Source organism: Macaca nemestrina, chromosome 4 (genome assembly GCF_043159975.1).
Source record: "Macaca nemestrina isolate mMacNem1 chromosome 4, mMacNem.hap1, whole genome shotgun sequence".
In the NCBI taxonomy this organism is placed as follows: Eukaryota; Metazoa; Chordata; class Mammalia; order Primates; family Cercopithecidae; genus Macaca; species Macaca nemestrina.
Genome location: NC_092128.1, coordinates 107081282 through 107103735, shown reverse-complemented (window position 1 = coordinate 107103735; position 22454 = coordinate 107081282). Strand labels below are relative to the sequence as shown.

Below are 22454 nucleotides of genomic sequence, written 5' to 3'. Positions count from 1 at the left end.
TATTGGTTGAAAATCATAAAATTTGAGTTTTCAAAGAAAATACTTGAATTTTGAAAAATTTCCATCTTCTAGTGTGAACTTGACAGTTTCCTAATAGTCTAAGACTCTTCTAATGTGATATATAGCAATATTAACAAAAATGATTTTTTTATACTATAGCATTAAATGTATCAACATTTGGAATATCTTGATAACTCAGGAACCAATATTTTCTAAATATTAGTGTATGATTTAGATAATGCATTGGTAAAAGATTCATTAAAAGTGCAAGACAGACCAATGCATTTTAATGTAACAAGTGTAAAAGATCGTTGATATAATTTCAGATTCCACCTTGCAACTAATCAATCTTTAAGAAACTACTACTTGTCGAATTCTTGTGTAGAATCAAAGACAGCTATCCATAGTTATCTAAAAAGGATACTGAAGTGCTCCTCCCTTTTCCAACTACATGTGTATATAAAACCAGATTTTCTTTCCTTTTTTTTTTTTTTTGAGACGGAGTCTCACTCTATTGCCCAGGCTGGAGTGCAGTGGTGTGATTTCTGCTCACTGCAACCTCTGCCTCCCAGGTTCAAGCGATTCTCCTGTCTCAGCCTCCCGAGTAGCTGGGACTACAGACACATGCCGCCACACCCAGCTAAGTTTTTGGATTTTAGTAGAGACAGAGTTTCACCATGTTGCCCAGGCTGGTCACGAACTCCTGAGCTCAGGCAATCCACCCACCTCGGCCTCCCAAAGTGCTGGGATTATAGGTGTGAGCCACTGAGCCTGGCCAAAACTAGATTTTCTTAATATACTCTCGCCAAAACATCATAACAGACTGAATGCAGAAGCACATGACTCTAGCTGTCTTCTATTAAGCCAGACATTAAAGATATTTGCAAAAATGTAAAACAATGCCATCCTTGGAGAGTTTTGGAAAACATATTTGTTTTCAGAAAAAAAGTGACATGTTGACATGTTTATTATAATAATCTAAAATGAACTGATAATGAAATGTACATTTAAATTTCCCAATTTTAATACCTAATGTGATAAACATTGATAGCTTTAACTCACATAAGCAAAAGCTCTCTGAGGTCTTCAATAATTTTAAGAGTGTGAAGTGGTCCTGAGAGCAAAAGTTTGAGAGCTTTTGTTCTAAGGAGTAAGTATAAAAAGGAAACATAGCTGAAGACAGAGAGGCTAGGGGATGCTAGCATTTAGAGATCTGGGCAGAGAAGATTGAAAAGGAACAACCCTGAAAGTAGAAAGAAAACTGGAAGGGCTTAGAGTCCTGGAGGTCAAGGAAAGAAAGTGTGTCCAAATGAGAAGAGACCATCAGCCAAATGCTGGGGGAGGCAGGGGAAGATGAGAGCTGAGAATGACCACTGGGTGTGCAAGACAGGGACATGGAGAGACCTGGAGCAGAAGCATTTCAGTGGGGCGAAGCTGGAAGCCTGATTGGAGAGAATGGGTTCAGGAGGTGATGACTTGAGCATGCACAACTTTTAATGGGTTTTGCTTCAGAGAAATGGGGCAATAGCAGCAAGGGAATAATAGATCCGGAAGACTTGTTAAAATGGAAAATCCTGCAGCATACTTGTATTGATAGGATGACCCAAAAGGCAGAGAAAGGGAATGAAGGAAAGAATGAGGTCTAGGGAAGGCAAGAAGGGATGGGACCCAGGCATAAGGAGGCACCATCCTTGGGCAAGAAGGACCATCTGTAGACACGGTGGATCCTGGTGGAGGGACTCTCCCTGCCATATATTGACAAATCCCTTCACCTGCAATGACTTCCCCTTTTCCCTATTTATTTTTAAATTTTCATTATTAATTACTCAAAATATGAATATATTTTCATTTTACAAAAAATATTAATGTGTATAAAGTAAACGCCGAAGTCCCCACTTTTGGTCCCCAGTTTTACTCCCTTTCTTAGAAGAAAGCCCTGTGATCAGTTTAGTGTGATTCCGTCCAGGCCCTTTCTGTGTATTTTCATTTGTACGTGAAGAAATGAACACTTTGTTCGGATTTTTCCATAAAGGCTATCATATTGTATATAACATACTGTAAATCAGTGCTCCACTTTAACAATACTTCTTGGAGCTCTTTTCCTTCTTATCCAATACTGCGTAGTGTTTCATAGTATGGTTGTTTTTCTCTCCTACAGGTAGACATCCAACTTATATCCAGAGTCTCATTACTCTTCAAAATGCTGCAATGAGCATTTTGTACTGACTCTTTGGAATATGTGTGAGGATTTCTTAAGAAAAATTTATGGGATCCAAATGTTTACATTTTTAATTTTAATAAGGCCTCCAAAAGGGCTATACCAATTTATATTCCCACAATTAGTATATGAGAATATTTGTTTTCCTACACCCTGGCCAGTAGTGGATATTGTTCATCTTCTTAATTTTTTCCACTGTAACATCATTGTATTGTTGTTCTCACTTGTAACCTCCTGATTACTAGTGAGTCTGAGCATCTTTTCATAGGCATCACCCGTTGTCTCTGTCCTATCCTCTGTCTCTGTCCTAGACAGCATGTTGCCCTCTGCCCATGCTGCAGCACCTACCCCTCAGGGATCATCCCCCAGCCTCTCTGTCTTCAGCTATGTTTCTTTTTTATACCCCTCCAGACAGCCCCTTCATACTGACCCCCATCTAACTGGATGATTATTTTCTGAGATCCTATCATGTCCTACAATACCAATGTCACCTCACTTATAATACCTGTTTACTAATTGTCTCACGCTCCACCTTCCCATGCCCAGACTCTGAGCATCCTGAGTGTGGGAATCAGGTGACTTCATTTTGTAGCCCTCTTACCTGGTACAGTACATGACACATGGCAGGCGCTCAATAAAAGAACTGCTAAACCAACTCATAAGGATATCAGTTTGCCCTTGTAGAGTGCTTTACAATCTGCAAACCTCCTTCATGTGCATTTTCTCAGATTGTCTAAATCAAATAAGATTTGTTGGGATTAGCCTTTTGGGGGAAATAGTAAGGACAAAGGCAAAGGAGTATAGCTGAATTAGGAACTGCATGATGTGATATGTAAAAATAAATCAGTGTCACTTAAACCCTTGGAATTCTAAGTGTGTCCTATAATAAGTATTCTGCAAGATATTAGCAAAATTAATTAAAATATTAAATCACACAATTAACATTAAAATATTATCCATATGTAATCAACAAATAGGAGAAAATGAATTTAAAAGAAACATCAATTCAGTAGCCAAGTGGAAAAAATGAAACAAAGAGGAGATTTGCTAAGAAGTGAATTTGGCTAATGATAAGTCAAACCTTGATGTGAATTTTTGCCCAGAATGATACAACTTTACAACCCAGATTAATCAAAGTAAATGAATACTCTACAAATTTCTCTAGTGGAATCGTTGTAACTGACTGAACTTGAGACTTTTAGGCCACCTCAATACTTAAATACAGATCACAGAGATAATTCATCAATATTCTTCATAAACTCTTCTATGAAATACGAGTTCCACAAGATGTTAAAGGGTACTAACACACATTTCTTAAAAGACGTGTTAAGTCAAACAAGTTTTGGAAATGTTAATTTAAATAAAGGGAAACAAGTTTGTTTGGTATAAGTCTTCTTATAGCCTTCACTATGCCAAAAAGCATTGTATATCCTCAAAAAAGTATAAAATATTCAAAAATATATAAAACATTTCCTAAACTTATTTGACCACAGAACGATGTAGAATTCGTAAGTGTGTTTTATGAGAAAAATTCAAAGAAACTGGTGTTTCACAGAATATCCTTTGAGAAATGCTGTTTAGGTCATTAAAACCATCTGCTATGTCACAACTAACCTTTTCAGGTGTATAAGCATCCACAGCCTTAAATGTCTCCATTTTATCACAGTTTAATGTTTACCCTAATACAGTGGCCTAGAATCAAATCTGGGGCTGGGAAAGGCCAGGATGGAGAAAGCTACAACTGCTTCAAGCTCAAAGAACAGGAGGGGAGGAAATCTCAGTGAGAGGTTAACCTAACAGGTAGGAAGCCTTGTCTGAGTCTAGTAGCTCATGAATTATTGAACACAATGCCTCTGAAGTCTATTTCCCTGTACTATTTTTCTGGTCCAAATTCAAAATTTATCATGCCGTCCTGCTAATCTTTTTGTATGTGAACTCCCAGGACCTCCTCTGTAGCCATCCTCACCTCTGCATAATTAGCCTATTGCCAGTTCTCTGAGTCCACAGTGAGTCATATTCTGTATGTTTATCACTCTCTGAGGCTGCATCTTAGTTGTTCTATGATGCAGTGAGTTAGGGGTTACACAGAACTCTGGGATGTGGCTAATATCAAAGGACTGAAAGGAATCTTAAAAGGTCTTCAGTCTATCTCCCTGGCCCCATGCTGGCCTGACCTCCATCCGCATTAGAAAGACAGTTATCCACCCTTTTCTTAAATTTTCCTAGCAGAAAAGGTCCCTGGATAAAGTCTTAAAGCCTGTCTAAAATAAGTTACCTAATTTTATCCTAATTTACTCCCCGTCCTAACCCTTTACATCAAATGTTCCCAGGTATTTCTCACCAACCCTACTGCTGGAGCCTGTTTTTTTGACTTACTCCCTAAGATTCAACTTAACAGAGCCTCATAATTTATACCCAAGCAAGTTGTGCCTCTGGACAGAGTCAGAAATTGCCTAACAGGAGGATCACCTGCGGTCAGGAGTTCGAAACCAGCCTGGCCAACACGGTGAAACCCTGTCTCTACTAAAAATACAAAAATTAGCCTGGCATGGTGGTACACGCCTGTAATCCCAGATACTCAGGAGGCTGGGACAGGAGAATTGCTTGAACCCAGGAGGCGGAGGTTGCAGTGAATCGAGATTGCGCCACTGCACTCCAGCCTGGGTGACAGCGTGAGAATCTGTCTCAAAACAAACAAACAAACAAACAAACAAAAAACATTGACTAAGAAATTTCATCAGAATATGCTACATCAGTCTTACTTGACTCGTATCACATCTGGTTTACCTCAGAGATCTCTGGCAGGCTACAAAGGCTTTGGAAGAACTCCATTTTTGCCTCTTTCCAGGCAGATTCAAGGTTCTGCCTTGAATCAACATAGGAGGCAATCATTTATTCCATTTTAAATCAACCTCTTTAATTTGTCTACATTACTCTTGAGGCCCATTCTTGATATTACTGTTTTGTTCTACCGAAATGCGTTGGGGAGGCATTAGGAAGTTCTCAGAGAAAGTGATTTTTTTGTGTTCCCTGAGCCAATGTTGGGAAGAGTAACAGCCATTCTCTTTGAGTTTTACTCATTTTGAATTATGGTGCTGGAAGTCAAAACCCAACCAGTGTGTTTTCACATGAAATGCCTGTACTGCCAGGCCCTCCAGTAGAAGGAGCTGGTGAAACTGGAAAGTTAACATGGCTAACTTCCACACCTGTGCCCGGAGTTAAGGATTCAGTTCTGTAGGCATTGGGCAAAGTGTGGAGTAAAGAAATTTAAAGTACCCCTCTTGTGCATCCCTCAACTTACAAGCCCGAAAGCAGTCACCTCCTCCTAGCACATTGGACTGGATTTTGATATACGCAACAGAACAGAAAGAGTAAAATACAAGATCACACAGGGACACTGGATTTTTGTGGAGGAAGGAGAGCAAGAGGAGGAGGATTTAAGACCAGAATGATCGTGATAGTTTAACCTCATTATGCATAGCATCCTAGTAGCCTCAGCTTGTCCTATGACTACAAGCTCAAGACCCTGCATATATATAATTTTCTATAAAGCTATCTTCTCAATTTGCAGACATATCAAAATATTATATTGATCTCACTATATACTCAGGATTTCTGAACACTCCTTGAGAAATGCAATTCCTAAAATGTGTAAGAGAGATTATAGATTTGGGATGGGGATGAAAGAAAGCAGTATATTTTACTATGTGAAATACTTTCTAGTGCTTGGTACAAGACTTTCATCCCAAAATTCTAGATACTATTTCTAGTCAGAAATGTTAATAAAATGATCTCTTATTGGAAAAGATTTCTATATTCTTATAATGAAAGGTGCAACTAACTGTATCCATAATATTAATACCCACACTATTTACTCTTCATGAGCAGGACATGAGCAAAACAATATTTTGGTACATAAATTCCATTCTTAGAATGATCAAAAATACATTTGTGACTAAATAGGTAAGGATTACTTCCCCAAAGAAAAATGACTCCTCTTTATTGACCATAAAATTATTTTAGTATCATACTCAGATCCAGTGCCTATTTCCCATCTGTTTTGCCAAAATATAATAAAATATTCAAGGCAGAGGGCATAAACGATGCAGTGTATAAGGTATCCATTTCAGGCTTTTGAGTAGGCTTTTGAGTAAGATAGCATATTGAACACAAGCATTTACATCCCTCCCTTGAAAAGCCCTACTCTAACAATAGTAAATGAATTTGTCCATGAGGACAAAGAGAACAAGAAGAGCCAACAGCCACAAAACGTTAGAAGCTAGAAATCAGACAGATGAGTGGTAACTGACTTAGTAGATTCAGGAGAGCTGCATCCTAAGCTGGTGGGAGGGAATGCCAAGAAGCAGCCCAGTTCACACTGCAGAAGCCCTGGAAGACTTAGGGATTGGTTACATGTGGGAGTTCTAGTAATGCAGGTGAGACTAAACCAGAAGTATTGGTTGGAAGATTGCTGAAGAGCAGTTAGCTCCTCAGACCCCTTCCAACTCTCCACAGGTGGTCAACTGCCCCTTCCTTACTCTGGAGTAAGACTAGAGCTTTGTTCTCTGGAAATGCTAAAGACAAGGGCCTCTGGACTCGAAGACACCAAACATAAATGAGGAGAGGAGTGTCCTGTGAAAACGCATGAATGCTAAATGTTGAGGACCCTTCCCCGCATGCCCCAGAGTGCTGCCAACCCAATCTGTACTCCCCTGGCTGCAGACTAGAAGACCCTTCCCTGTGGAATGTGAACATCCCAAGAGGAGAGTCCCACAGATGCTGACAGCAGGGTTTTCCAAAAAAGGCCCAGACAGCTCATCTTGCAGTGAGGGCTGTAGTCAACAAGCACAGCCAGGGGCCCAGTTTTCAATCAAAATCAATCCGTTTTTTAGCTGGCAACCAGTTTCAATATTTAAAAATAAGCCTATAACCCAGGATCATCACACATCTGAAGGAAACCTCAAACATGAAAGACAATGCAAAAACAAAGGGGAAAAAAGCAACTTAGAGAAACACAGACTATGTACTAAGGGAGATAAAACTTTTTAGAAAGTTTGATAGCCTACATATTAAAATAACTGAAATTAATATCTTCAAAAAGATAAAAGAATTCTATACCAGACAAATGCTTCAGAAAAGGATAAAAGAAGATGTTATATTCATAAAACAATAACATTAAAATTAAAAAGATATCCAGAGAACCAATAAGGTCATTTGTAAAGTATTCTGGTAATAGCAGATGACATTCATAGAATGATTAAAAAATAAAGTTGAGGATATTATCCAAAAAATGGAGAAAAAGGACCATGACATGAAACTAGGACAGAGAAACAGGGAAAATTACAAGACCAGTTCAGATGACCCAATCGTTGTAGGAAAAAAGAAAAAGGAAGAAATCATCAATGAAATAATTTAAAGACATCTCTCAAAACTGAACATCATGAATTTCCAAGTCAAAAGGATTTATCAAAAGTCTAACACTGTGGGTAAAATCAGACACACACCAAGCCTGCCATCATAACATTTCAGAACACTTGGAATGAAATACCACCATAGGCTTTCAAAAGATAAAGACACAGAATTGCTTCATACTTAACAACGCTGGGGAGGCTGAAAGCCAAAATCAGTCAATTCCTTCAGACTTGTGAGGGAAAAAAATCGTAACTGTGATGGTTAATACTGAGTGTCAACTTGATTGGATTGAAGGATACAAAGTATTGATCCTGGGTGTGTCTGTGAGGGTGTTGTCAAAGGAGATTAACATTTGAGTCAGTGGCCTGGGAAAGGGAGACCCAACCTTAATCCGGGTGGGCACAATCGAATCAGCTGCCAGCGTGGCTAGAATAGAAGCAGGCAGAAAAAATGTGCAAAGAGAGACTGGACAGGCCTCCCAGCCTACATCTTTCTCCAGTGCTGGATGCTTCCTGCCCTGGAACATCAGACTCCAGGTTCTTCAGTTTTGGAACTTGAACTGGTTCTCCTTGCTCCTCAGCCTGCCTACAGCCTATTATGGGACTTGTGAGAGTGTGAGTTAATACTTAATATATATATATTCCATTAGTTCTGTCCCTCTGGAGAACCCTAATACCTAATACAGATTTATGTTATCGTTGTGTAACAGACTGCCCCAAACTTTCATGGCTTAAAACAATAGTCATTTTATTATATCTCACAATTTGGGGGGTTCAGGAATTCAGGCAGAGCTTGGCTGGCCAATTATTCCTCTCTATATGACATTATGGTTACTCGATGACATCACCTAATGGCTGGGCTGGGCTGGAGGATCTAAGATGGCTTCACTCACATGATGTGCCTGGGAAGGGACAGCTGGGAAGGCTGAGTTCAGTTCAGCTATGTAGGGCCCTTTTTTTAAATAGGGTTTTATTTTTAAGCAGTTTTAGGCTTATGAAAAATTTGAGGTGATTGAAACATGGAGGCGGATTTCTCATGCATGGTTTAGCACCATCCCTGTTGGTACCGTCCTCAAGACAGTGAGTGAGTTCTCATGAAATCTTGTCATTTAAATGTGTGTAGCACATTTGCTTGCTCTCCTACTCCTGCTTTTTCCATGTGACATGCCTGTTCCCCTTTGACCTTCTGCCATGACTAGAAGCTTCCTGAGACCTCCCCAGAAACAGATGCTGCTAAGCTTCCTTTATAACCTGCAGAACCATAAGCCAATTAAACTTCTTTTCTTATAAATTACCCAGTCTCAGATATTCCTTTATAGCAATATTAGAATAGGCTAATACAATGATAAGTACTTAGAAAATTAAGGAAAGAAACAAAAGGCAGTTATTAACTCTACAGAAATAAAAAAGTTAGAAAGAAAATAGAAAGCAATCATTGATTAGTTGTCAATAGCTAAATCCTCTTCTAGAGTAGAAAGTGAACAGATAATGTTAAAGACTAACAATCAAGAAGTAGCCTTAAAAGTACATTACTTAGAGATGAGGAGAAAAATATCAAAAGACCCAGCCAATTAAGGCTGGAATTAGTTGCCTGTGGAAATGGAGAAATGGAGAGTGGAGGGAGGTGTGGGGTTGCTATTTGTCATCACAAATCTTATATACACACATAGGTAAGTTATTTGGTTCTATGAGACTCATCACCTCAAGTCTTTGTTGATTTTAGCTTCTCAATTAGACTTCCTTTGGCCACTCTAATTCTCATTTCCTTTTTTCGTAGAATTTATAACTTTCTACATACTCCATCATTTGCTTTTTTATAATGTTTAGTTCTTTTATTTGTCTTTTCCTGTTGAAATATCAACAACACAGAAGCAGAGATCATGTATTTTAATTTTCCAGTATAACTCAGTGCCTAGAATAAAACTTGGAATGTAGCAGGTGCTCAATAAACATCTATTAAGTAAATTACTTTTTAAGCTATGTGCTTAGGTAGCTTTGATTTTAAAAAATAAGTACATTATTCACCTCAAAATTATACTACAAAGCAAAAATCTCACACTTAAAATATTGCTCAAGCATCATGGCTTTCTATTAAAAAACACTATCGTTGGTTTTCTCAGACTTCAAAAAAGGGACACTATTTTCTATGCATCCTGAATGCCCGAACACAATATATGCTTACCTTTCTGAAGCACTGAGATAGTTGCCAAGCACTGTAATACAATTAGTAAGATTTCATATAACACTTAATAATTGGTGATTGTATGTAAGGTTGTGAGATGTGAACTTATAATAATGAAAAGAAGATAAAATATATTTGAAGATTACTCAAATATTTTGAACTAAGTTATTATTTTTTAGTTTACATCTGGTCTTGTTTTAAAGATTTTAGGAAGCCTATGAAAGTTTAGAGAACATAACATTTAATTACATTTAAACTAAATTTTGTTGCATTAATTAAACTACTTACATCTAAATTAAGCAAAAGAAAATGAAAAATCAAAGATGAGACAAAAGGGAGCCAAGAAAATGACTTAGAATATGTAAAATTATAGCTTGATACTGGTGTCAAATTTGTCTGTAAGCTCTGTGTTTATTAGTATTAGATTCAAGGAACAGAGATTCAACATATATGAGTTTATTTCTCTCACACAGAAAAGGTTTAGAAAATGTGCAGTCTGGAATTGATATGGGAGCTCAACTCCACCCAGTTCTCGGGAACTCCTTCCAGCTCACCCCTCTGCCTTCTCAATGTGGACCTTATTCCCATAGTTTAAGATGGCAGCATTCCTATTCTGGGCAAGAGACTGGAGAAAGGGTACAAAGAAGGAACGAGAATCACCATCCAATGGCTTCCTAAGAAGCATTACCAGAAATCGCCACTGGATAGTTCTAATCCCATCTCATCTCACCCAGAACTTAGTGATGTGCCACTCCTAGCTGCAAGAGAAGCTGGAAAATGCAATCCTCATTCTAGACAGACATGGGTCTTGCTAAAAATTCCATTACACTGCATGAAGGGAGAATAAAGCTGAAAGACAATAACAGTGTCAACCACAGCTTCATAGCAACCAAAAAAAAAAAAAAAAAGAAAAGAAAGGAAACATGGTCAGGTTCAAAATAACAGAGTTGGTAAAGATGAGCAATTGCTCAAGAAATGTACAGCAGCTCTTGGTAAAAAGTATTTGAAAGGGATGACTCTAGAGGTCTTTGTACAGAATAAAAAGTTTTATGTCTTCAACATTATTCTTCAACAGTATTCTTACGACACCCATACAACTCACTTTCATAGAACTGCTTCTCATAACAACTGCCAATACTACATTCACAGTTCAGAGAAAACTTGTCAGCAGAGATTTGATTTTTTGAGTTCATTTTAACTGTATTTTTTTAAAAAGCATGATGAAAACATGATTTTTTTAAACTTCTTTATGTGACTATCCTGACCTTAAATATATACATATATATTTGTTTCAGGATTGAAGAAAAATCTATTTACCTTCGCTTATGGAAAAGAAACCACTGTAATCACAGGGACTACCAGAATATTTCAAGAAATGGTACGTAACTTTCCATTTAAGCCTTCATCAGTGTCCCTGTAGTGATTGATTTTATTTCATAAGTACCTCAAAAGCTGAGATTCAGATAACAAGGATCACAGAATAAAATTAACAGTCTCCCTTCCAACACCATTGCCCTCTCTGAAAGAAGGGCCCTGTGCTTAGAGCCATTTACCCACAGCAAAGGAGAACAAAAACAACCTGCAGTCAAGGGATTGACCAAGAGAGCAGCTCATTCGTCCAACAGCAAAGTTCTAGCAAGGCCAAGGCACAGGATGTTTGAGGCTCAGGAGGCAAGACCTAAATGCGCAGTAGCAGAACAAGAGCTGAGCAAAACTAAGGTCATTGCAAAAGCTCTGCCCTCTCAGATGGTGCAAGGTCTCCCATGTTTCTGCTGGAGTTGGAGTTTTCAGTTTCACCTGTGTGGGTTTCAGCCTTCCACCTTGGACCTGGAGGTGGTCTATTGCCACAAGATTCTGATGAAACTTCTGATTGATAAGCCATGGCCTGGCTAACGCCTAAGGAATTGCCAAGTAATGTTTTGTAACACCGTAATGCAGAGATGGTAAACAGTGTATGTGTTGCCATTCTGTCTTCCTAAGCCTGGGAAAGATATTGCTAATCAGCCTTGGCACTCTTGTCTGCTACACTCTGATTCTGCCTCAGCAGTTCTTGAAACACAGCACGTCTGACAATCATCATCAACAAATTAGGCTTGGCACATGAAGTTAAACCTATTTGCCATCCCTGTGCTATCTCTAATTAACAAAAGATGTTGAGGAATTTTCCAAGCAGCAAGCATTTAAACTAAATACGTGACCTATAAATAATGTATTTCTTATAACAAATATTCTATACAGAATAAATGCTCTCCTGTTCTAAGAACAATATAGATTTTTTTTAGTAATAAAATAATTTCTGCCGTTAACTGAGCTCTTACCAAGTGCTAAGAACACTTTATGTTTATTTCTGTTAATCCTTTTAACAACAGACACTGTAAGGCAAGTATTATTACATTTCTTCAGTATTAAGATACAATTGATTGTAATAGCTCTAAGCAGTGTTGAGGGAGGGAAAAGGAAGGAAAAATTACAATGTACCCATTGATTGCAGCATTCAACTCAATACCAAATGTGTTAAGATATACTTCTCAGAATTGGGCATTAAAATAATATTCACACTGTCGCAGTTGGGGAAATGGAGGCATAGAGAAGCCAAGAACCTCTTCCCCAGCCACAAAGAGAGTAAGTTATAGAGGAGACACTTCTACCCACGTTGTCTCACTCCACTCAGATACCAACAAAGATAATACAGTCAATGGGCTATGACCCCAGATGATCTGCAGAAAGAGATCGGCCTCATCCCTCTACAAGTGAACACAACCAATAGTTAATGGACAGTTACAGTCAAATCTGGCCATGTGACTCATCACAGATACAAAGTGAACATTAGGCCTGTGGCTGCACTTTCTTTTTCCTTTAGTGAGATACTCAAACAGCCCCCAACACTGTCAAATACCCTCTGTCAATGAAGATTATAAAAAACAAAACACAAAAAACTCATCTGTGAGAAATGTTATGCAGTCCTATAAAATGATGGCTAAAGGTCAAATATATTTTTATTTATAAAGACAAAACACTGCCAAAAGAAAAATCAGGATATAAAATTGAATCATACAATTCAGTTTCTACCATATTTTTAAAAGGGAAAAAAGGTAGACTTAGGAAAGATTGGTAGAAAATATAGAAAATCGTTGTGTTTGATAAATTATGGGTGATTGCTTTCATTTTTTTCTGCTTTTCTGTGTCCTGATGATTTTATTTTTATATAGAAACAACCTTTAAAAAATTTTGACAGAAACTGAGTCTAAGGAGTAGCACATGGCTTGTCCAAGGTTCCATAGCCAAAGGTATGAGGTTAGAGCAGGACACTGAGCGATAGGATTCTGCCAGAAATGCAGGCTGCAAGCTGCTCTTTGTTATTTGTGACTCTAATCCAGCATTTCTCCTTCACAACACCCAGGTGTACAAAGTCAACATCACCTTTCTACCCACAATAAATGCAGTGATCTTTCATAAAATCATAAAGACCAGAGTAAGATAATCCAAAAAGTATACCTAGGACAATTGATAGTAAATGGCTGTCCTTTCGTGATCTGCTGTCTTGACAACATTCCTTTAAAATTCAGATCGCAAAGATAAAACGGGGCACAGGAGACAGGAGGAGAACCTAATCATGTCAAAATGTGCTCGAAGGCTGTGGCTTTTGTCAGACTTTTGTCTAATGAATAGATGTCGGGGAAGAGGGGATATTTTCTTCCTTTTCTTTGAATTTGCAGTCCTTAGAAATGCGTAAAATGTATACTTTGTCTAGTGTTCTTTGACTATCCTCGACTATTTTTCTAAGACTGTAATTCTAAAAAGATTTTTTGTAGTTTCTCAGTTACTCATTATTTAATGTTCTGGTTTTATTCTCCAGCCCCTCTTCCTATTTTCTCTTGTATTTCCTTGCTATGGACTTTCTTTTGATATCATGCAGCATGTAACCTGACTACCCACGCCAAATTACTTCAATTATTCTCCAAGGTTTTTATTAGATATAGGAAAAGTCAGCTTTTCACATTCTGCATATTTATAGGGCTACACTGATTTTTCAGAACCAGCAAGAGAAAAAGGGGAAAAAGGGAAGAGTCGAATAGAATACTAAAGTGTTTCTAAAAAATTCAGTAGTAAGAATTAAAGAAACAGCTCCTATTTTCATCCTGATCCTTATGTAAGAGATTTCAAAAACATCTATACGTAACTCTATCATGAACCCCGGTCAGTGATTATAACACATTTTTTTATTTTTTTGAGACAGAGTCTCGCTCTGTCACCCAGGCTGGAGTGCAGTGGTGCAATCTCAGCTCACTGCAACCTCCACCTCTGGGGTTCAAGCTATCCCCCTACCTCAGCCTCCCAAGTAGCGGGGATTACAGGCACGCGCCATTACACCCAGCTATTTTTTGTATTTTTTAGCAGAGACAGGGTTTCACCATGTTGGCCAGGCTGGTCTCAAACTCCTCACCTCAGGTAATCCACCAGCCTTGGCCTCTCAAAGCGCTGGGATTACAGGCGTGAGCCACTGTGCCTGACCCTATAACGCATTTTAAAATGGAGAATGGGGAAGTCATCTTTAATCCAAGGAATGATTCTCTGCTGCAGGGGTTAGGAATGGCAAGGGTCCTGCCAAGTCTTGTTCACAATCAACAGAGGGAGGGGCTTGCAGTGGCTCTCAGAACTTCCTAGACACCGAAATGGCCCAAGGTGGGAGGCAGCCAGCACATAGAAGAGGGAAGGACACAAGAACTGCAGAGCTGGCTGGCTCCTCTGGTCCTTCTCTGAGATGGAAAATAGGGCCCCGAAAACAGAGAGCAGAGCCTTTCCTCTCCTGATTGCCTCATATAATTGTCTCTTTTCCTTGAAGTATAAAGTAGACTGGTTTTGAATTTGGGTCCAGGAATTGGTGTGTGGCTTGGGCCGATCACTGAATGTCTCTTGCCTGTTTCTGCATCTGTAAAATGGGGATCACGGTTCAGTGAGCACAGTTGCCAAAGGTGACCCTGGATCTCATTCAGGGTTGCCCAAACAACAAACCAGCCTGAGTGGGCCATCTTCCCCATCCTCCTGGGGAGAGGCTGCACCCAAACTCAGTGGGATGAGGCAGTGCTGGAGATAGCTGCCTTCTCATCTTTTGCAAACCCAGCTTTTCCCCATTAAAGCCAGTTCTTTAAATTATGCCATGTGACATTGTGGAATTCATCACAAAACCCGGTGCCTGACTGACCAGATACGGCTTTCCTTGCACACAGGGATGGGAACGGTACATACCTGCGCTTCAGGGGGCTGCTGAAGGCTGAATGAGAAACACAGGGCTTCATAAATGTCCAGCGTTAGGGTACCACTGAAGCAGTGTTGCTAATTCCACCTACCACCTGTATTATTATTTACTCAGTGGTTTTGAAAAACATTTGCTTTTTCTTTCTTTTCTTTCCTTCTTTTCTTTCTTTCTTTTTTTTTTTTTTTTTTTTTTTCTTTTTGAGACAGGGTCTCACTCTGTCACTCAGGCTAGAGCACAGTGGCATGGTCATAGCTCATCATAACCTCAAACACCTGGGTTCAAGTGATCCTCCCACCTTAGCCTCCCAAATCCTGGAACCACAGGCATTTACCACCACACCTGATTATTTTTACGTTTTATTTATTTATTTTTATTTGTTTTTATTTTTTTGGTAAGAAACAGGGACCTCACTATGTTGTCAAAGCTGGTCTTGAACTCGGGCTCAAGCAATCCTCTTGACTCAGCCTCCCTAAAAGCTGGGATTACAGGCATGAGCCACTGTGCCTGGCCCAATCATTTTTTCAATGTCAAAAGATTTTTTGTCATTGTTAGCAGTAATTTTATTTTTTTTTATTGCTGCATAATAGATGTACAGATCTTCAGGGTACCTGTGATCACTTGATACATTCATATAATCAAATCAGGGTAACTGGGATATCCCTCACCCTAAATATTTACCTTTTCTGTATGCTAGGAACATTCTGATTATTCTCTTATAGCTATTTTGAAATGTACAATCGATTAATGTTAACTACAGTTGCCCTACTAGTCTATGGAACACCAGGTCATATTTCTTCTATCTATCTGTATGTTTGCACCCATTAATCAACTTCAAAAAATTTTTAAGAGAAAGAAGTTGATTTGAAAAAAATAAAAATAAATTCAAAAGCTACATGTTAATAATAAGAAGGCCTCTGGCTCCTAGAGTTAGAGGGCAGCAGAAGGGCTCTAGGATTGGATACCCAGATCCTAAGAGAGAGCAGCAGGCGGGAGGGTAGTTGGGGGCGGCTGGATTGGCCTTGAGTATCAGGCAGAAAGAAGGGGTTCCCTCTGCAAGGAAAAAGCTGGGCTAGGGACAGGAGGCAGAAAGAAGGGGTTCCCTCTGCAAGGAAAAAGCTGGGCTAGGGACAGCTAGGGACAGGATGGAAACTAAGATTGACAGAAGTGAGCAGCAGCAGACGGACTCCTGAGAGGCAGGAGATGGCTGCAGCCTGGGGAGTGGGCTCAGGACTCCACTTGGGGAGGAACCAGGGTGTAAGGGCAGGAATTAACAGGGAGAGGAGACAGTGCTGAAGGCCAGGCAGCTAAAGAAGCCCTGAGGATGGTGGGCTAAGGATTGGAAGGGGCTGGGAAGCAGCCTTGGCTGATTGAACTGGGAACTCTGGGACGTGCTGGGGGTGGAGGCTTAAGGTAGAGGAGAAGTAGATGAGGGGTTTCAGCCTCTCTCCAGCAAAAAATGCCCTCCCTTTGGGGGATACACCATCAGCAAATGACTCTGGCAGCACCCAGCTGAGGAGGCCACGGGTGCAAAAGTGGACCCTGAACTGCCTCCTACCCCTGTGCTGTATATTTCACTCTTCGAGACCCGGGTATTAATCCTGAGGCCTCATTCTCAGCGAGGACTCAGTAAATACTAGACTTTATTCATCCCTCCCTGTCCTGTGTGATCTCGTGCCCCACGCCCAGCAGAATGCGTCAGCCACTCCACCTGGCTCAGCAGGCCAGCCCTTTGTTCACGCCTCCGTTGTTGCACTTTCCTTGGTGTATGGTTCAGTAATTTGCTTTAAGACTGATGTCCAGTCGCATGGGGAACAGGAGCCACATGGGGCCGATATTAGCTCAGCCTCTGTTTCGCATAGCAGGGACTTATACATCTAACACACATTTTTTTTAAAACCTAAATAATTCAGGAGTCCCATTAAACCTTTGAGAAGAGCTAAAGCACAAATTGTAATTCAACTGAATCCAGCTTGCCAACTTAAAAACCTTAATGGTGGGCAAAAAACACAACTGGCAAGATTATGTTTAATTTAAAATAAAATGTAAGAACCACTACAAGATATTACCTCACACCAGGTAGAATGCTCACTGTCAAAAAGGCAGAAGACAACAAACTTAGGATGTGGAGAAACCAGAACCCTTGTGCACTGTTGGTGGAAAGACAAAGTGGTATAGCTGCTATGGGAAACAGTATGGAGGTTCCTCCAAAATGACAAATTAAACTACCAGATGATCCAGCAGTCTCACTTCTGGGTATTTATCCAAAAGAATTGAGGATCTCAAAGAGACATGTGCACCCCTGTGTTCATGGAGGCATTCTTCACGATAGCCAAGAGTTGGAAACAACCTAAATGTTCATCAACAGATGAACGGATCAAGAAAATGTTGTCTCTGCATACACAGTGGAATACTATTCAGCCTTTAAAACAAAGGACACTCTGAACATGCAACAACACAGATGGATCTTGAGGACATTATGCTAAGTGAAATAAGCCAGTCACGGAAGGATGAATACTGCCCGATTCTGCTTACACGAGCCATCTAAGTAGTCAAACTCACAGAAGCAGAGAGTAGAATGGTGGTTGCCTGTGACTGGGGGAAAGGGAGGGAAATGGGGAGTTGATGTTCAACTGGTTTAAAATGTCAATTATGCAAGATGAATAAATCCTGGGGATCTGCTGTGTAACGTTGTGCCTAGAGATGACAGTACTGTACTGTGCACTTAAAAATCCATTAAGAGACTAGTTCTTACTATTAAGTGTTCTTACCACAATAAAACAAAAAAACAGATTAAAGACAAAAAATAAAATCAGGAGTAGAAGAAAAACAAATATTAAAGTGGTATAAAATATAGTTTTAAGTAGGGGCTGGGCCTGGTGGCTCATGCCTGTAATCCCAGCACTTTGGGAGGCTGAGGTGGGTGGATCACTTGAGGTCAGGAGTTTGAGACCAGCCTGGCCAGCATGATGAAACCTCATCTCTACTAAAAATACAAAAAAGTAGCCAGGCGTGGTGGCGGGAGCCTGTAATCCCAGCTACTCAGGAGGCTGAGGCAGGAGAATCACTTAAACCCGGGAGGTGGAGGTTGCAGTGAGCTGAGATCGTGCCATTGCACTCCGGCCTGGGCAACAAGAGTGGAAACTCTATCTAAAAAAAAAAAAAAAAAAAATCTATATATATATATATATATATATATATATATATATATGTGCGTGTCTGTGTGTGTGCATAAATCCAGTAGTTTTATATATATACATATAAATCTGATAGTTTTATTTATATATATATAAAAATCTGATAGATATATATATATACATATATATATTTTTTTGTTTTTTAAGTAAATAAAAATCTGTAAGGCACATACTTCTAAAGTAAACAAGACTCATCTGCTTTTGAACACAAACCAATCCCAGGTCTGAATTTGCATTGCGGCTGCCCATGGCCTGCAGAGAAGGCACTGAGATGCACACAGGTACTCTTTACAGTTTCCAAACAAGACTTTCCTCGCTTGGAATATGTTTTTTTCACTGGCAGCCTTCCTCATTTTGTTTTAGCAAGCTTAGCAAAACCTTTGTATAAACACCTGTTTGGGTTGTTTTGTTTTCAGAAATTCAAAAGTGCGTAATGGCATGTTTTCCAGGGAGCAGTCTTCTATTCATACAGCGAGGGAACTCCTCTCTCTATGCACCCACTTACAGGGAGGGCGGGGAGCAGAGGACTCACATGAAGTGTCTAGATATTAAAAAAAAAATTGAGAATTTTAACACTTCATGAAAGTGCCTGTGTTTACAGCCTCACCTGCCCCTCCTCCCACCCCCTTATGCAGACCACGTTTGGTCTGGAACCTAGTAGGCTGCCCCCCATTCCCAATCCACACTCTGAAAAAAATCTCATCTTGCTTGTTCCCTTCTTTGGGCTTTGGTTAAACCATCTGCAAAATGGGAGAGAATCTGGCAGACCTAGAGAAACTAGAAAAGGGGCACGATTCAGGCCAGTATATGCAATTCATATTCAGGTCAGGAAGGCTAAGGAGAGGGGAAAGAGAAGGAGAGAGGACAAGAGAAACATGGGCAGAGAAGGGGTGAAGAAAGAGTTTCTGAAGGGGATTGAGGAGGGAGGCCCTGGGGCAGAATCAGAGTGAAGGGAAACTCCAGAAGAGAGGGGAACTGGGTGTGCGTGGTGGATATGCTGTGAGCACACCTCGGTACTGCCTCTGGATGCCTGTTGGATTGTTTTCTCAACACAGCACTGCTCTGAGAATGAACCACAGGAGAAAGTAGGACGATGACTTAGGTGCCCAATGAGTCAGAAAGGCTTGCAAGAGTGAGGAACAGCTCCAGAGAGTTGTCCAGGCCCTGGCTGTTGAGAGACACCAAAATATTTCCCTGCAAAATGTGCCTCTTTGACATAAGGATTATTTTGAGCTAAAGGCCATTGAGAACCAGCAGATGCAAGGACAGTTATTTTATAAAGGAAATTTACATTTGTAAAAGTGTCTCCTGCTCCCTGTACCAGGAAGAGAAGGACTCTTAACACCTGTTATCAGTGGGGAAGGCACCCTACCCTTAAACTTAAATCTGCGTAACAAACCTTACTCAACAACCCCTATTTACCGTATTTTTCCTCCTTACCTTCCCATAACTTGCCTCCCCAACTCAGAAGCCAGAATCCCCTTTCCTTTAGCCTAAGATGATATATATAAACCCAAGTTCTAACTGCCCCTTTGGGCTACACATCACTGGGTGCTCCCATGTATACACGTGCAATGCACATATTAATAAACTTCTATTTCTTTTCTCTTGGGAATCTGCCTTTGGCCACTCTAATGTACCGGGCACCAGCTGCAAAGCCTAAGCTGGGTAAAGGAAAGGATGTTTTTTTTCCTCCTCTACAGTGTCCAGCAGAAGGAGAGACGCTGCCTCTGGGAGATATCCTAACAAGAGTAGACATGAGGGAGCAGTCCATCCTCTGCTGACCTAAAGAAACCTGACAGAAAAAAATTTGCTTCCTCAATAGGCAAGAGAATTGTCAAAGGAACTTGCCCTGGGCTCAGAAACACCTTACTACAGGCCAGAAAGAACAGGTTGATGTCCTCACTGGCCCTAGACAGTTAATCATATGTTTTACCCACCAGTATTACCAGGAACCATTGTTCAGGGCCCAATTCTCCGGAGCCATCCATTAGCAGAATGTGTGAATTTAGCTGGAGAGTTGTTTGAGGTTGCTATTATTACTTTTACAGATTTTTAGTTAATACTAGGTATCTTCTCTAAGCTAGACACTCTGTTAAGTACTTTATACACTCCATCTTCATTTAGTTCACAGAGCAACTCCATGTTACAGAGGCTCACAAAAGTTAAGTAACTTGCCCAAGGTCCTTTAGCTTGTCAGGGGTATACCTTAAGCCCTGTCTGTCTCATAGTAAAGGCCATGCTCTCAACTATGCTATACTGTCCACTATTTGGGTTCTGGCTTCTAAAATCACTATTCTGCTGCCTCAGACAGTTGGCAGCAGGGAATCCATATGGGTCTGCAGCAACCTCAATTCTTGCCTCCTCAGAAGAAAGAATTTGATTGGGAGCATCAGGCAGACAGAGAGAACAAGGCACGTTTTAGAGCAGGAGTGAAAGTTTATTTAAAAGTTTTACAGCAGTGGCCAGGCACGGTGGCTCACACCTGTAATTCCAGCACTTTGAGAGGTCGAGGTGGGTGGATCACTTGAGATCAGGAGTTCAAGACCACCCTGGCCAACAGGGTGAAGCCCCGTCTGTACTAAAAATATATAAAAAATTAGACAGGCATGGTGGCGCTTGCCTGTAATCCCAGCTATTCGGGAGGCTTAGCAGGAGAATCACTGGAACCCGGGAGGCAGAAGTTGCAGTGAGCCAAGATCGCTCCACTGCACTCCAGCCTGTGCGACAGAGCAAGACTCTGTCTGTGGGGAGAAAAAAGAAAAAAAAGTTCTGGAGCAGGAACAAAAGGAAGTAAAGTACACTTGGAAGAGGACCAAGCAGACGACATGAGACATTCAAGTGCGTAGTTTGACCTTTGACTTGGGGTTTCATATGCATTCCATGTGCAGAGTGGTCTGCCAGCACTTGAGAGGGGGCTCTGTGGAGTGTGTTCACTGAAGTTACACGTGTGCTCACGAAAAGGCACTTTTGCCTTACCAGTCAAGTGTTCCTGGAGGAAGGTCATATACCAGTTAAATGCCATCATTTTGCCTCTTAGTGCCCATGCTTGAGTCTACTCACCAGACTCCTGAGATCTTATGGGGAAGCTGCTGATCACCACTGTCAGGTGTTTTCTATCTACTGGGAGCTGGCTTTTCCCTGGTGCTGGCTGTGACCAATTATTCTTTTAGAGAAGTGGTCGCCTGACACTCCTGGGGGCAGGATGCCTCCCCTGCCCCACTCATGTCTGACTAGCTACCTATTCTGACAAGACAGCAAACACCTGTCCTGGAGTATGATAAATGTCAGAATTAAATACCTGAACCCACAGAACCCAGCACTCTGCCAGTCCTCTTTATCAAAAGAGGCCTTCTTGAAAAGAGACAGAGGCAAAAACAAATGAACAAACAAACAAACAAACAAAAAGTTAAGGATGAAGAGACAAACTATAAATAAGTGTTAATCCAGGCTTAGCTAAATTCAGTTACACATATAAGGACTTATTTTTATAACACTCCCCACCCCGCCATGATCTCTACTATGGAACAAAATAGGTTTTGTACCTTTAACTAGCTAACTGAGCTTCTGCTGTTGTATTCTTGCCAAAAATTGCATAACCTGAGTTTATTCATGAGGAAACATAATAAAAACAAAACTTGAGGAACATTTTCCCAAAAAAAAAAGGCCAGTATTACTTAAAAGTGTCAAGGTCATGAAAGACAAAGAAAGACTAAGCAATCAGTTTAGATTAAAAGGACACTATGGAGATATGATAGCTGAATATAGTATGTGATCCTAAATTAGATCCTAGCCCAGACACAGTCGTTAGTGGAACAGTTCGTGAAATTTAAATAAGGTCTATAGATTAGGCAATAGTATTATACCGGTGTGGATTTCTTGATTGTCCTCATTGTTCTATAATTATTGAAGATGTTCACATTTGGCCAGGCACAGTGGTTCATGCCTGTAATCTCAACACTTTGGGAAGCCAAATCGAGTAGGACTGCATGAGCTCAGGAGTTCAAGACAAGCCTGGGCACAGTGAGACCCCTCTCTACTAAAAATTAAAAAAAAAAAAATCAGCCAGGTGTGGTGGCACACACCTGTAGTCCCAGCTACTCAAGAGGCTAAGGTGGAAGGATCACTTGAGCCCCGGAGGGAGAGGCTACAGTGAGCCGTGTTTGTGCCACTGCACCCCAACCTGAGCCAC

General features: G+C 40.4%; 1 protein-coding gene across 2 annotated transcripts in view; it reads left to right on the top strand.

Moving 5' to 3' along the window:
* The window catches only part of LOC105475872 (acyloxyacyl hydrolase), a 206135-nt gene that overhangs the window by 128751 nt on the left and 54930 nt on the right, over nt 1–22454 (top strand). For both annotated transcript variants that reach the window (XM_071095041.1, XM_011731433.2), the window contains exon 13: nt 11107–11189. In XM_071095041.1, coding sequence (XP_070951142.1) covers nt 11107–11189 — 83 coding nt within the window. The remainder of the gene's footprint in view (nt 1–11106; nt 11190–22454) is intronic.